This window comes from Mustela nivalis, assembly GCF_964662115.1.
Source record: "Mustela nivalis genome assembly, chromosome: 13".
NCBI lineage: Eukaryota > Metazoa > Chordata > Mammalia > Carnivora > Mustelidae > Mustela > Mustela nivalis.
The window spans coordinates 74,133,523-74,148,673 of NC_139032.1; the positions used below are offsets into that span (position 1 = coordinate 74,133,523).

The 15,151-nt window shown below is 51.7% G+C and overlaps 1 protein-coding gene across 40 annotated transcripts in view; it reads left to right on the top strand.

Annotated features, from left to right (window-relative positions):
• Positions 1 to 12,685, top strand: part of ZNF618 (zinc finger protein 618) — a 209,949-nt gene extending 197,264 nt beyond the window's left edge. For 34 of the 40 annotated variants that reach the window (XM_082697086.1, XM_082697102.1, XM_082697074.1 and 31 more), the window contains 2 exons: positions 4,212 to 4,313; positions 4,935 to 12,685. In XM_082697086.1, the coding sequence (XP_082553212.1) occupies positions 4,212 to 4,313; positions 4,935 to 6,451 (1,619 nt within the window). In that variant the 3' untranslated portion in view covers positions 6,452 to 12,685. The remainder of the gene's footprint in view (positions 1 to 4,211; positions 4,314 to 4,934) is intronic. The other 6 variants (XR_014302338.1, XR_014302339.1, XR_014302340.1 and 3 more) reach the window with 1 other exon arrangement.
• The last annotated feature ends 2,466 nt before the right edge of the window (positions 12,686 to 15,151 follow it).

Here is a 15,151-nt window from a genome sequence, read left to right on the forward strand (position 1 = left end):
AAGTATGACAGTCCCTGGCTTTTATTTGGAATGTGGAGACCATTTATATTTAATGTAATTTCAATAGTACTGGGTGTAAATTTGCCATCTTACTACTTGTTTCCTAATCAGCTCATTTCTTAGTTTCTCTTTCTCTCATATTTCTGCCTCATTTTGGATTGAGGATATTTTTAGGATTCCATTTTTATCTCCACTGATTCATCAAGCCAGCTCTTTGTTTTATTTATTACAGTTTATTTGGGCTTGAAACTATATATTTCGTGTCAAGTCAAGTGGCATCAGCCAACCTTCCATATTGTGTGAGAAACTTTCAGCAGCATCTTCTCTTTCCCCATCCTGGTCTTTGTGATATTATTTTTTTCTTTTTTCCTTTTTTTTTTTTTAAATAAATATTTTACTTATCTATTTATTAGAGAGCACAAGTATGGGGAGTGGCAGGCAGGGGGAGAGGGAGAAGCAGGCTCCCCACCGGGTAGAGAGCTAGATGCGGCTCTTGATCCCAGGACCCTGAGATCGTGACTTAAGCCAAAGGCAGATGCCCAATGACTGAACCACCCAGATCTCCCTCTTTGTGATATTCTTGTCCTATTCTTGTCCTTACTGTACATATTATTACTGCAGTTCATTGTTATTATTTTCTGTTGAGTAGTCCTTTATCTTTTAAAGAGTTCAAAAGTGAGGGAACATTTTTAATATATATACATTTACCAACATGTGTAGTTTCCAGCACCCTTCATTTCTTTTGTAGATTTAGATTCTTATTTGATGTTGTTTTTGCTAAGACCCAAAGAAATTCCTTTAATATTTCTTATAGTGCAGGTCTGATTTTTTTTTTTTTTTGGAATTTTTTAATCTCAGAAATCTTCATTTGTGAAAGATAATGTCATTGGATTTAGAATTTTAGGTTGATTGAAAAAAAAATTTAGGCTGATCCTTTCTGTTGATGCTTTGTTCCGTTGCCTCTGGGTCTGTGGTCGTTTGTGTGTAATTTCTTTCCCTCTCTGGCTCCTTCTACGAGTTTCTTTTCAGTGGTTTTCAACGATTCTGTCATGATGCTGTGCCTCGGTGGTATTTTCTTTATGTTTATTCTACCTCGAGTCCAGTGAGCTTTTTGAATCTGGACTTGGACTTTTAATCTAGTTTGGAAAAATTGTGTCCATTTTTTCAGGTATTTTTTCCTGCCTTCACCCCCTTTTCCTGGGACCCCAGTTACATGTATATGAAATTGCCTGTCTGTTAGCGTCCCTGCTCCATTACATTATCTTCAGCCTTTTACCCTTTCTGTTTTTCATGTTGGGTGGTTCTCTTGCTCTGTCTCCACCGATTTTTTTTCTTCTGTGGCATCTGATCTTTTATCCCATACGGTGTGTTGTTGCCCTAGATTATTTTTATATCTACAAGTTCCAGTTGAACTGGTTAGTTTTAGTTTTGGGTTTTTCACATCTTCTGTTTCTCTCCTGATGGTGTTCATGTTTCCCTTCATGTCTTTGAGCACATTTATGGTATTTATAACACCCCTGTAAGCTCCTTACTGGATAATTCCATCATCTCTGTTCTTTGTGGCCCTGTTTCTATTGACTGGTTTATCTCCTGGTTGATAGGTCGTATGTCCTTACTATTTGGAATGCCTGATCGATTTTTTACTGCATAATTGACATTGGGAATTTTTATAATGTTAGGTGCTAGATTTTGAAAAAACATTGAACTTCGTTCTGATTTACAGGTTAGTAACATCGGACTACCTTGATACTTTGGAGGATTACTCTTAAGATGTATTTATGGCAAAGGGGGCACCTGGGTGGCTCAGTCAGTTAAGCCTCTGCCTTTGGCTCGGGTCAGAATCTCAGGGTCCTGGAAATTGGGCCCTGCCTCAGGCTCTCTGCTCAGCAGGGCAGCTGCTTCTCCCTCTCCCTCTACACTCTCCCCCCAACCCCCTGCCACTCATTCCCTATCTCAAATAAATAAAATCTTAAGGGGGAAAATAAAAAGGTATTAGGGCAAGTCTAGTGCAGCCCTTAATCTGTTATTAATTTTACCCCATAATGAGGGGACCCTACCCAATCCCTTACACATTGTGGTTTTCCTTTCTGTTTGAGGGAATACAAATTATTTCCTCCCTGTCCCCTCCACTTGGTGCTTTCTAGTGATTCTTTACCCAGTCTTGTGGAATTTGACCCTGTACTTGGGCAGATGAGTATTGAGCAGACTTCAGGGAACCCTACTGAAGGTCTCCAGCATGTGCTTTCTTTACATAACTCCCTCCTCTCTGGTACTTCCCTGTAAATATTAGCTCCCTTGGGCCTCCCTAAACATCAGCTTCTGCCTCTTCAAATCAGCAAGACCTCTGGGCTCTGTTCCCATTCCCGTCCCCGTGCTGCCGCCTGTGAACTGCTTTCAGGCCAGCTGGGCCAGTGGTATTACTCACCACATTTTTTTCACCCCTTTCTGGGATCAGAACCTGGGTTATCTGTCCGAAAGCAGCGGAATTGTGATGCACAGTTGTTTCCAACTGAAAGAGCCATTCCTGCGGCAGGTCATGCTTCATGGGTAGAAGTGAAAGTCCCCGGTCCCCTGCCCAACTCGACCACCCCCGGCCTATTTTTGGTGCATGGATTTCTTTGTTATTTGACTTTCAAGTCCAAAATACAAATATAAATAATATGTATAAATTGTGATGAGATCATTTCATTATGCCTTTTCTCTTGTTATCACAATCGGTGCAGCCACCTTTTTTAGGGATTAAAATATGTTTCTTTGAGTGGATATCCTGGAGTTTCTTTTTTTGTTGTGTTTTGGGGGGGATGTTTTTGGTTTTGTTTTTTCCTGGAGTTTCTTAGTTACCCTTGCAGGACTGAACATGTAGATACTGGGGAAGCCTCTTTCCTTGCTATGAAAATTGTGGCCTTGGCTTCCAGGGCCTCAAGCCTTGAACAGAGAATAATGGAAGATGCTGGCAACCCTGAGCCAGTGTCATTGGCCTGTTCATCTCCTTGCATTTGTGATTCTGCCTGTAAGATGATGTCTCAGGGAAAGAAACCCACCACCACAATAAAAGCACAGAGAAATGATAGTAGAATATTAGGCAAGCAGGTTAATAGCAGAAATAGTAGGTGCCTATTGGAAACGGTCCAGAAATTAGGTACTTGGTGTGTGGTTCAGCAACCCATGGGGGATCCTACAACAGAAGACGGTGTGGTCATTTGTAATGACAAGCACAGTACTTAGACCGTTTCTGCTCAGAAATGATTCTTTAAAAATGGCAAGGAGTCGGCAGTGAAGGGAGGAAAATAGGCACGTGCCATTTTGTTTGTCTGTCTATTAGCAAGAGAGAGACCATGTGGGCTGGGGGTGGGGAGGGGCAGAGGACAAGGGAGGGAGAGAATCTTAAACAGGCACCACGCCCAGCATGGAGCCCGACACGGGGCTCAGTTTCATGATCTTGAGATCATGACCTGAGCCGAAATCAAGAGTATGAGTCTCAATCCACTGAGCCCCCAGGGCGCCCAGCATGTACCATTTTGATTCAATTGCGTATGCACAAGTAAATAGAAGTTAGGGACATGATGGAGCAGGCATTAGGAATCAGGGACCTTGGATGTCTGTCCCAGGCCTGCCTTTGGTTTTTTTGGTGTGATCTGGGGCAGATCCTTTCCTGACTCTGGGCGTCATTTTCCACCTCGGACAGGGAAAGGAGTTGAGAACTTAGTATCCTATAGGGCTTTGGTTGGGTTTTGTTCCTTAAATTAAATATTTAGTCAATAAGCTGAAAAGATGAGAAAGCACACTTGAGAGAAGTGAGAGAATGTGAGGTCCCTTAGGTCCCTTGCTGGACCTGGCCCCCCTCACCCATTTCTGAGCTAGAACATGGGGTTGTGTGTGGGTATGAGGCCTCTCAGGTCGAGTTGGGTCAGCAGTTCCTACCCACTGGGCAGTTACTCTGCACCTGGCCCCGTGCTCCGGTCTCTCCCTGCATTCTCTCTTCTTGGTCCTTCCAGCCCATGTGTCCCACCCATGTGCTCATCTTCCTTCTTCCAAGTGACAGAATTGAGGCTTTGCAAGCATCGGAGGTTGAGCAGGAGCCAGGGTTGGGACCCAGGCCTGCATCCTAGAAGTCTTGTATGGACTTCTCCAGCCCTGCTGTCATTCTCATTTTGTGAGTAGGCAGGCCTCTTGCACCTCAGGGTCACATGCTGTCCCCTTTTTGCCCACAGCGGACAACGAAAACAACATTGCCTCCAACCAGTCCCGATCGCCGCCTGCTGTTGTAGAAGAGAAGTGGAAACCCCAGGCCCAGAGGAATAGCGCCAACAACAGTAGGTCTCTCCCAGGCCAGAGCCTGGGGGCTCGCAGAGGTCCTCCTTGTGCACCTCTAGCCCTGGCTCTGGTCAGTGCCCTCTGCTCCCCCATCCCACCACCTGTGCCTCTCATGATGGTTCGAGACCACGTCTGAAGCTCTTACACATGTGAGACCTCACCCGTGGAAATTCTGATCTCACTGCACAGGCAGAAGGAAGGCTGGGGAGAGGAGGTGACCTTTTTGTGGTCAGAGCGCATGTATTTAGTCATAGAGTCACAACTGGAATCCACTGTCTGCAACTTCTGTAGGCTGCTCTTTCCTGCTGATGCTGTGGCCTCATTTATTTTAGAGATTCCTTTCTTAGGGGCAATTCCTATATTGAAGAAGTTAGACTAGTTGGCTTCAAGAGGCTAGGTGAATGACACGTGCAGCAAGTGTGTTGCACACGTCCCACTGTATTCTCTTCCCGTGCTCATGGCAGGCATTACTAGTCAATCCCAGAACGTTACTCCTCTGAGGCTCACGGTGTGCAAGGTGAAACCTCCTCATAGTTCCTAATACTAGGTGCTTGAGCACTAGAGACAGAGGGACCTCAGATGCCAGGTTTAATGACATCTCTCTTTGTGTCCTCCGCCAGCCATAACCAGTGGCCTGACACCCAACAGCATGATCCCTGAGAAGGAGCGGCAGAACATTGCAGAGCGCCTGCTGCGGGTCATGTGCGCTGACCTGGGTGCACTGAGCGTGGTGAGCGGGAAGGAGTTCCTGAAGCTGGCCCAGACGCTGGTGGACAGCGGTGCCCGCTATGGGGCCTTCTCGGTCACGGAGATCCTGGGCAACTTCAACACGCTGGCGCTAAAGCACCTGCCGCGCATGTACAACCAGGTGAAGGTGAAGGTGACGTGCGCCCTGGGCAGCAACGCCTGCCTGGGCATCGGCGTCACCTGCCACTCACAGAGCGTCGGCCCCGACTCGTGCTACATCCTCACGGCCTACCAGGCCGAGGGCAACCACATCAAGAGCTACGTGCTGGGCGTCAAGGGCGCGGACATCCGCGACAGCGGTGACCTGGTGCACCACTGGGTGCAGAACGTGCTGTCAGAGTTCGTGATGTCGGAGATCAGGACGGTGTACGTGACAGACTGCCGGGTGAGCGCGTCGGCCTTCTCCAAGGCCGGCATGTGCCTTCGCTGCTCAGCCTGTGCCTTGAACTCGGTGGTACAGAGTGTGCTGAGCAAGCGGACGCTGCAGGCCCGCAGCATGCATGAGGTCATCGAGCTGCTCAACGTGTGCGAGGACCTGGCGGGCTCCACGGGCCTGGCCAAGGAGACCTTCGGCTCGCTGGAGGAGACCTCGCCGCCGCCCTGCTGGAACTCAGTCACCGACTCGCTGCTGCTGGTGCACGAGCGCTACGAGCAGATCTGCGAGTTCTACAGCCGCGCCAAGAAGATGAACCTGATCCAGAGCCTCAACAAGCACCTGCTCAGCAACCTGGCGGCCATCCTGACGCCCGTCAAGCAGGCGGTCATCGAGCTGAGCAACGAGAGCCAGCCCACCCTGCAGCTAGTGCTGCCCACCTATGTCCGGCTGGAGAAGTTGTTCACGGCCAAGGCTAACGACGCAGGCACCGTTAGCAAGCTGTGCCACCTCTTCCTGGAGGCCCTCAAGGAGAACTTCAAGGTGCACCCGGCACACAAGGTGGCCATGATCCTGGACCCGCAGCAGAAGCTGAGGCCTGTGCCGCCCTACCAGCATGAGGAGATCATCGGCAAGGTGTGCGAGCTCATCAACGAGGTGAAGGAGTCGTGGGCCGAGGAGGCCGACTTTGAGCCCACCGCCAAGAAGCCCCGCTCCACCGCGGGCGAACACCCCGTGGCTCAGGAGGATGATCGGCTGGGGAAGAACGAGGTGTACGATTACCTGCAGGAGCCCCTCTTCCAGGCCACCCCCGATCTCTTCCAGTACTGGTCGTGCGTGACCCAAAAGCACACGAAACTCGCCAAACTGGCCTTCTGGCTGCTCGCGGTTCCGGCCGTGGGGGCCAGGAGCGGGTGTGTAAATATGTGTGAGCAAGCACTTCTGATCAAAAGGAGGCGGCTGCTCAGTCCGGAAGACATGAACAAACTCATGTTTCTGAAATCCAACATGCTTTAAGACTTCGGGACGCTGACAAGGAAGACAAGAGAAAGAGAAGAGAAACGTTAGGAAAAAGAAAACCACATACACACACACACACAACACTGTCGCAAAGAAAAAGGAATTTAAGTTCTAAACACTGTGGACCTCATTATAAACGCCCCCCTGGAAACTTAAGTGCTTTTTCAGCGTGCGTGTGCATGTGGCGTGCGCACGCGTCCGAGCGCGCGGGCCGCGGGTGTGCAGCCCGGGGGAGGGGGTGCTGTGCTCGCCCGCGCAGCCTCCCCACAGCCTCGTGCACGCGTGCACACACACACACACACAACCCTGGTGCGTGCACACACGCCTGCTCGTGGGCGCCTGTGCATTAAGCTGGGTGTGTCAGGAAAGCTATGTGGGAAAGAGGGAAGATGCTTCACCTCCCTTTCTCAGTGAGGGGCTGCAAAGACTCCGTTTTCAGGTGTGCAGATCGGTAGAAGGCTGATGTCGTAAAATGTTCAGGCAGCTGCGATCTGAAGTGACTTGACGTTCTCTGTCCTTGCCCCCATGGCTTCCCTCCTCCCCCTCTCCCCTTCCCCCCAGCCCTCCTGACCACACCGCTTCCCCACCCACCTCCCACCCCGGCTGCTCTGCCATGGATTCTCCAAACCGCATCAGACGGACAGTGTCTGCACTGGACTGTGTTCTCGTTCACCTTCAGGGCATTGAGCTGCTGCCGCCGAGCTTCCTCCCCGTGTTGGGGGGTGGGTCCCGGGGCAGCCGCCTTAGAAACACACCTATCTATCTCCCCAAATCAGGAAAGGAGAGTTTAAGAATATAAAACTGACTTTTTGCTTTTTAATATAAGATAGAAAAAAAAAAAGACATTTTTTAAAGAAGTATAGATACTGTCTCCACTCAATTTTTTTTCCCTAACATTTTAGCAGTTTTTACCTTTTTTTTCCCCCCCTCCCTCAAATTTGATTTTAGACTCTGCTAGGAGGCACTGAATGTCTGTAACTTATGTTTTGGAGATTTTTTGGTTTTGTTTTTTTGTTTTTTTTCAGTTGCCCTTTTTGTTCCTCAAATCACACTGTAAACTAGCTCATCTCAGTGGTACCTTCAGTAGCCTAAGGTTTTTATTAGCCCTCCCTCTACCGTCCCATGTTCATGTATTCGAACGGCCAAGACCACGAACTTGGCGTTGCTGTTTGGAAACCAGGAGTGGGGCTGGAGTCACAGGTTTCACGGACGTGGGGTTCGGGGGAAGCCATAGCGAAGCGTGTGGCTTAGGCGTGCTCGTGAATGTACGCGGAAGACCCGCCCTCCCTGTTTGCTGTGTCTGGTACCACGAATGTCTGACTTCTGTACCCAGAGTGCATTACACTACTCGCCACGTCACTGACACTTCCAGCTCAGCGGGGACTCCCGAGTCCCTCCACATTCACCTCCGTAGCACCTCAGACCCACAGCCCCTCCCCCCTCCCCCCTCCCTGGGGCCCCATGGGGTTCCTCTGGGTTCCATTGCCCCAGGCCTGGGGGAGGGGGTCCTTCCCCCTCCATGAGCCTCGGCCCTTCTGCCAGGACAGTAGTTGAGCTTGGTGCCTTGGTGGCCAAACGGTTGATGTATGGAGGGCACAGTGGCATCAGGCCACATTTAACATGAGGCCGTGAAAGATGGATTTTCTCTCTGTGAGCAGTTTAGGTTCTACATGCTCAGTCCAGGTGCCAAGAGCTTGGCCCCTTTGCCCTCCCAGGAGGTGGTTCTGTCAGGGTCCACACTCCACACGAGTAATGCGCTGGTGGCCTCTGGCCCCCCAGTGGCCATGGCTAGTGGGATAGATGGTTACACTGAGGGCTTCAGGCTAAGAATGACCACCCTCACAGAGGGGCTCTTTGCAAAGGCATGTTTCACCATCTTGAGGGTTGACCAAGTCCGCTCCCTCCTTTCCTGGTAATAAAGCATTACTTAGCAGTGAGATACCTCGATTCCAAAAAGCACTGTACAACAGGTCCCTCCCCAGGTCCGTGAGCAGTTCGGGAAGTCAAGTTGGTCCAAAAACTCGAGAAGGCTTAGGATCAATCTTAGACCAGAACAGTGTCCCTGGGGGCCAAGCCTGCTCACGTCACCTCATGAGAACTAACCCAGCTTTTCCCTCCAAGTCTTGGACAGACTGAAATGCATCACAACAGGCCGTTCACACCTTCGCTCCAGCAAGCGGTGGTCTCAGGAACCAGTGTGCCGTTGCCTCTCCTGGAGAAGTTCTAGGCATTTCCCCACATTTCCAGCCGGGGTCACACCACTAGAAGAGCCTCCATTTGCACTGGACAGTCACCTCATGTCGCTCGAGAGAGTGTGGGAGCAGCAGGGAACTTTTTGATCTGATTTTTGGGGACGTTCCAGAAGGTAGCTGTGAGGCTGCTGCAGAAGGGTCCACGACTTGGCACTTCCCACCACACATGGAGGATCAGAGCTTTGTGTGTTTGGTGGGAACAGAGCCCTGGAGCCCACCATCCCGTCCTGAGAGTAGAGCTGTTCTGTGTTGCCCCATTACCGGGCCAGACATTTCTCTTCCTTGCAGAGCCATCAGAGACCAAACCCAGAGACTCATTCAGAGCACTCCACATTCTCTTCAGAACACGAGGCTGTCTGCCCTCCAGAATGAAAGTCTGTGTAAGTCTAGTTAGCTACACTGTAAGTGTCGAGTCATACGTGTCCCCCTCGTTCTGTTCTAACTTCCCACCTCCTTTCAACCCTTTGGGCTTGGCTCGCTCTGTAGGTTTAGGAGAGATGCTACTAGTCGCTCTGAAAGCTGTCTCCTGGGGCTGCCTCATCCGGATTCGGTAACAAGGTGGCAGGTAGTCCTTTGTCTCTTGAAGCCGCTGGTTTCCCCCAAAAGATGTCACCAACAGGAATGGCTGTATCAAGGTGCCCCTTCGGTCTGCCGCCTCATGCATGCGGTTCCCGTAGTGCGAATCTTGCTGCAGTGAACAGCTTAGGAAAACCCAAAGATCTCACAGGTCCAGCCACTGGCCCCTCATTTCCAGCAATATCCACCTTATCCAAATTCTAGTTTAGCCAAAGGATTGAGGGTAGACTCTTCCAGTTCGTCTCCCTGCTCCTCCCCTGGCACCGACCTTGCGAAGGATTTTGTCTTCGGTTCCCCACATTCTGTGACCACTACGGGACTTCCTACCACAGGCCGTTGGTTGCCGGCAGGCCAGGCAATAGGGCCATCTCGGTCATGTTTTTGGCAGCTCAGTGTGGTCGTCTGCTGAACGTGGACACAACTTGACTCAAGCCATGCAATTCCTGAGACGGAAGTGGTCTGGTTTGGACACATGTGGATCCCAGCGGGGGAGAAGAGAGAGCGCGCCTCCATCCTGCAGGGTGTCCTCCCCTCATCTGATGTCCACCAGCTTCACCACCCAGCCCAGGCCAAGGACTGCAGCCTCATGAGGGGTCAATCTGAGTGGCCCGGGCGCGGATGCTCCGGTCCCAACACCGTTCTCCCTCCCGGTGCCTGGGCCCACCAGCCAGGCCTCAGATAGTGGTCAGAAACCGGAAAACAAAACGGAAGGGCCTCGTGAGCAAAGCTGCTGCCGGATCCCCGAGCACGTGCCCCCCGACAGTCTTGGGCTTTGAGTTCAGGCTTTGGCTCTTGATGGGAAAAGGGTACAAAGGTTTCCTGGTCAGGAAGGACTTTGTTTTTACACCTGGTTCGTAAACTGGCAAGCGTTCTTCCCTTGAGTTTCCTCTTTTATTTCCTGCACTTTGAAGAAACACCAGGGAAGAACTCGGCAAGGCGTGTTTTCCACTGTGAAGCTGAGCCTCGGCCTTCGGGGGTCCCCTGTGCTCGGCTGAGGCCACCTGCTGCTGCCCGGTCTGGGACTAGACTCCTCAGCGAGGGGCCACCTGGAGAGACATCAGGGATACGGCGCACACTCTCGGGGGCCAGACATTCTCCAGAAAGGTTCGGAGTGAAGCTGGGTTGCGGATGGCGGAGGAAGGTCCCGTGAGCAACAGCCGGGAAGGGGACGGTGCCTGGATGTTGTCACCAGGATGGACGCGCTCGCAAAGACGGGAAGAGGAGGCACACGGGGTGTGGTGTGGGCAGCCGTCTCCTGCCCGGCTGAGCTGGGGTGAGTTCATAGCTTTGCCCTTGGCCTTGAGAATGGTGGCAACGCCCGTTTTCCTGTGATGTACCTGACGGGGAGCTCCTGGAAAGGCTGCTGGTTAGAACGGCGAGGCGGAGTCTGGCCCAGGCTGTTCCCTGGAGACGGTAGGCGGGGGCTCCGGGCTCAGCCCTGCCGGCCCTGCCCCAGCCCCCAGCTCCAGCTGGGCCTGCCCCTCTCTTCACTGTGGCTCATGTTTGCTAGGCCAGTTATGGTGAACCAATGATACGGTGTTGTTTTTCCTCTTATGTTTCCCTCCTGGGTTCCCTCTTCAGGGTTTTCTGGAGGATTTTGTTGTCGCCGTTTTGTTTTTCTTCCTCTCTCATTTGGGTTTGAGGGTCGGGGTCAGTAGAGGCCTGCCTTTCCCCGGAGGGGGCCCTGTGGTTTCTGGGAGAGGAGGCACCTGCTTCCGCTTTGATGAGGGTGAAGATCCCGGGGTCACTGTTCACTGTATTCACGTCCCCGCCGCCGCCACGGGTGTTGCTTCTGAGACCCAACTCCTGTCCAGAGAAGGGTTGGGTAGGTCTGCAGTCGGGCGTCAGCATCCGGACCCACGGGTCCTACCCACCTGTGCGTCCCCACTGGGCACCTTGACTCTTCGAACCAAAGTTCCTTAAAGGGGCACAGCCCAGCCTTGTCCACAACCTCAGGGGCCTGGGATCCCTGTGGCGCTTCCTGACGTCCAGTTGGCCGAGACCAGCCGGAGGGAAGCCTCCTCCCACAGCCCAGGTGCCAGCCGGTCCCTGCCCAGGGCCCTCCCTCCCGCCCAGCCAGGGTGGCCGGGTTCCTCGGGTGGTGAGCCAGCTCGTGGACTGGCGTGCGGCTGGGACTCGCCAACCGGGAGAGAGGGGACCTGCTGGGCAGTGCGTCCGGGGCCATTCAGATCTCAAGCATCAGGAAATCATTTTGTACAACCACCCGAAGCAGAGATATTTTTTAAAAAGCGTAAATTATTTTTCATTTGTGTTCTGATCCTTTTTCTTTTCCCCCTGCAAACTTCACGTCGGTGATTCTTTCACATCAGGTAAATCTTCAGAAAGCCTTGGTGCCCCTTCCTGCCCACGCCCCGCTCAGTAACCACGTGCGTGCACCCTCCAACCCCCATCCTTTCTCAGTAGTTAAAGATGTTCTAGGCAATACCATAGGCACATCTGACTGTGTCTCTCTCTCCGAGTGCAAGAAACTCAAGTCATCTTAAAAAAAAAATACAAAAAAAAATTTACAAAAAAACAAACACAAAAAAATATCTTTTTTAGGCCAGAGTTTTCTACAGGTATTAATGAATATTTTTCTTAATCCTTATAAGTTTTATGTGTTTAATATTTCTTAATACCGGTAGCATTAATTTATACTTTTGTAGCAACACAATATTTTTATAAACAGCCAGTGCTTGGCTCCAGTCTTCACGAGGGGTTCATGCAGGGGCCCTCTTGGGGCCCTGTGTACCATGTACTGTATTTAAAAAAAAAAGTTACCTAGTGTCACCCTTGCTGTGTTAATTAACAAAAGACGTTGTTTGCGGTCTCCCGTGTCGTCGGTGTGGCTCCGGCGGCTCTCCAAGGAGTCACGTTGCATGGGGGTTGAGTTGACAGTTCTTGTGATCTGTAAACCCCCGAGACCAAACTTGAGGGTTTATTTAGGGTTTTCTGTTTGTCCTTTGGGTTTTTTCGTTTCACTTTGTTTTGGTACCGTATCTCCATTTACAGCCAAATCAGTTTCGTGATGTTTAAAACTTTTTCTGATGTCAAATGGAGGAAAGGAACAGAAAAAAAAAAAAAAGGAAAAAAAAAGATTTTTACAGAGTAATAAAATTTAAAACTGAGCTGTTTAAATGTTGCTGTTTTTACCTGTCTGTTCTTGTCCGAAAGTGGGACATTCCCAGGAAGAAGAGGAAGGTTCCACTTGGTTCCTTAAATCGCCAAAAGCCCTAGCCCAGAATTCACCCCCCATCCCCCGAATTCTTGCAACATTATTTCCCAGTTGGTTGATGCCAAGGCAAAAAGACATCCTTTTAATGGTTAGAGAGGATCAGTTACTTAAATGATTTCATGTCAGTGTTGTATTTATGGTTTTACAATAAAACGACCTTTAGGACGATGGCGGTGTGTGGTCTTATTTCTTGGGTTTGGCGTTGGGCCATGTCATCCAGTGAGGATCGCGGCACGGGGGAATAGAGATGGGCGAGAGGCAGGACCACTGGGCACGACAGAGTTGGGTGGAGTCTGTGCTGAGGGGACAAGGTGAGGTCGGGCATATCGTCTCCTAAGCTGAGTGGACAGGTCCAGACCCAGAGTCGGCTCAGCCCGTGTGAGATCAGTGCTAGGGCCCCTGTGGGCCTTGCTTAGGGACCCTTGTCCCATGGAAGGAGGATGAACTTAATCTGTGTCCTACATGTCCGGTGTCTCCAGGACACAGCCACATTTGCCTTGTGGCCACTGCTATGCCTCTTGCCTCTGGTGGCCCTGTCCTCAGCAACCTTGGGTGACCTGTGTGACTGTGTGTTGTATCCTCTTCCATCTAGGGAAGGGTGCGGCTTTGCCAGATTCCTGATGACATCTGTGGCTCTAAACATGTTAAAAATCTGTGCCCTCCACAGTGAGCTCTGGGGTTCCAGCCTGGGTGGACTTCAGCTCAATCTTACCCGGAGCCTCGCACCCCCCGGCATGCACATCCGTGCTTCGAGTCAAGCTGAGGGCAGGTCGAAGGAGAGGGGAGGCCCCAGAAGGTGAGCAGCGGTCTGAGTGGGCCGGAAGGGCGCAGGGGTGCTGCTGTCGAAAGTCTGTTGTGCTTTCTCCCAGCCTCAACCAGACGGTGGGGTGCAGTCCCCGAAGAGGATATTGCATGGATTGGCCGGACAAATCACCAGGTCGCATGTGGAGCATCTCAACAGGCTGCCGAGCTGGACCCCCTCCCACAGGGCGTGAGCCATGCCCTCAGGACCATCCTTTGGGAGTTTCCTGTGACGAGTACCCCGGGGACATGGCCCAGAGCGGTTGACTGACGTTTCATGTTTCATCGAGGAGTTGCCACGCCGTCTGAAACAAGTCAGGAGCCTCCTGTAGCTCTAAGAGTCCTCCCCCAAGCCCCAACATCGAAGTCCCAGAAGGCCAAGGGCATGGCCTGGAGCCTTCATGCAGCCAAAGGGCCAGCCTCTGGGTTTTTAAAAAGAGGGGTACGTGTTGTTACTAAAGCAGCCACATTGGTTTTGTACCAAATGTGACCAGTATCTTGAAGAGAGGATTTCAGGTAAGGATCCTTGAGAACCACGCTGAGTCTTCATTCAGGGCAGCTTCAACAGAAGGATTCTGGGGCCTGCAGGGGTGAGTGGCGCGGGCTCCAGACTCCGGGGCACAGACGTGCTTCAACCCCGCCTGTCCGTCTCTGGGACCTGACGAGGCAACAGGCCAGCTAGGGAACCGCAGGGGAGCCCCCGGCCAGAGGAACCTTCTCCCCTCAGCCCTGCCCTGTGGCCTGCGGGCTGCTGTCCCACGGCTGCTGGCATGTATTTCAGGAGAATCATTAGATATTTTTTAATGGAAGACCCATTATTATAAATGGTGAGTTCAGAACTGTGAAAAATACCTTAGAAGCTAGCATCCCGTCTCCAACTGCAGCTGCTTCCCGCCTGAGGCTTGCTGTCTGTGCTTGAGGCGTTTGTCCATCAGTGCCCTTCCGAATATTCCCCTTCAGAGCACCATAGGTGGCCAGCCCTGATCCGAAAGGCACGGTATGGACGTAGGGCATGGTGACCTTTGTTCAGGCGGAGAGCTTGTCTTGTCTCCCTGAATAGTCACCTGTGTCCCTGCTCCTGACCCACCCACTCCTACCCAGAGAGTCCTGGCCATGACCGCACACTGTCCCCTCCCGACAGTCCTCTCGGGAGGAACCGGGAAACTCCAAGCTTAGGACTTTAGGGAGAAGCAGGGGCTTGCTCTCTGTTCTGGCCAAGGAAGCTGCAAAGCTTTCTAGTGCCCAAATGCTTAACCTCTGGATTCATCCTTCGTCCTTCCCTCCCTCCTTCCTTAGGAGTGTCATAAGCAAACGGGCTAATGGCCTGAGAGGGGCCCTTGACTGAATTAGGTGCCAGCCCTCAGCACACGGGTCACCTTGCAGATAAGAGGTGTGCCGGCTTGCCTCGCCACTTCAGAGGACACAAAACCGGGGGGTTATCCTGCAGCACCTCTCCGCGCTCTGGATAAATGGACCCAGCAAGAGGGATTTGTAAATCAATTGCTTATAAATCCTGTGTGTCCCAGTTGGAAGCTCCTGGAGTCATGTTCTGAGGCCAAACCACCATGGACAGCCTGCCTATTTTCTTTCTCAAGGGAGGACAAGCCAGACCAGGCTGAGGGCTTCTGGCCTGGCTCTGGTGCCTTGCCACTCCCAGACGCCATGTGAAGGTCAGTGACATTCTTCTGATGGGGCAAAGGGCCAGAGTGATGCTCCCAGGAGATGGGATCTCGAGAGCCTTGTAGGGAAACCGCCTGAGGCTTTTCATCCCCTGGCAGCTGGTGCTGGGACAGGGCTGTGACCAAGGTAGGACGTTGGAGTAAGTATTGGTGG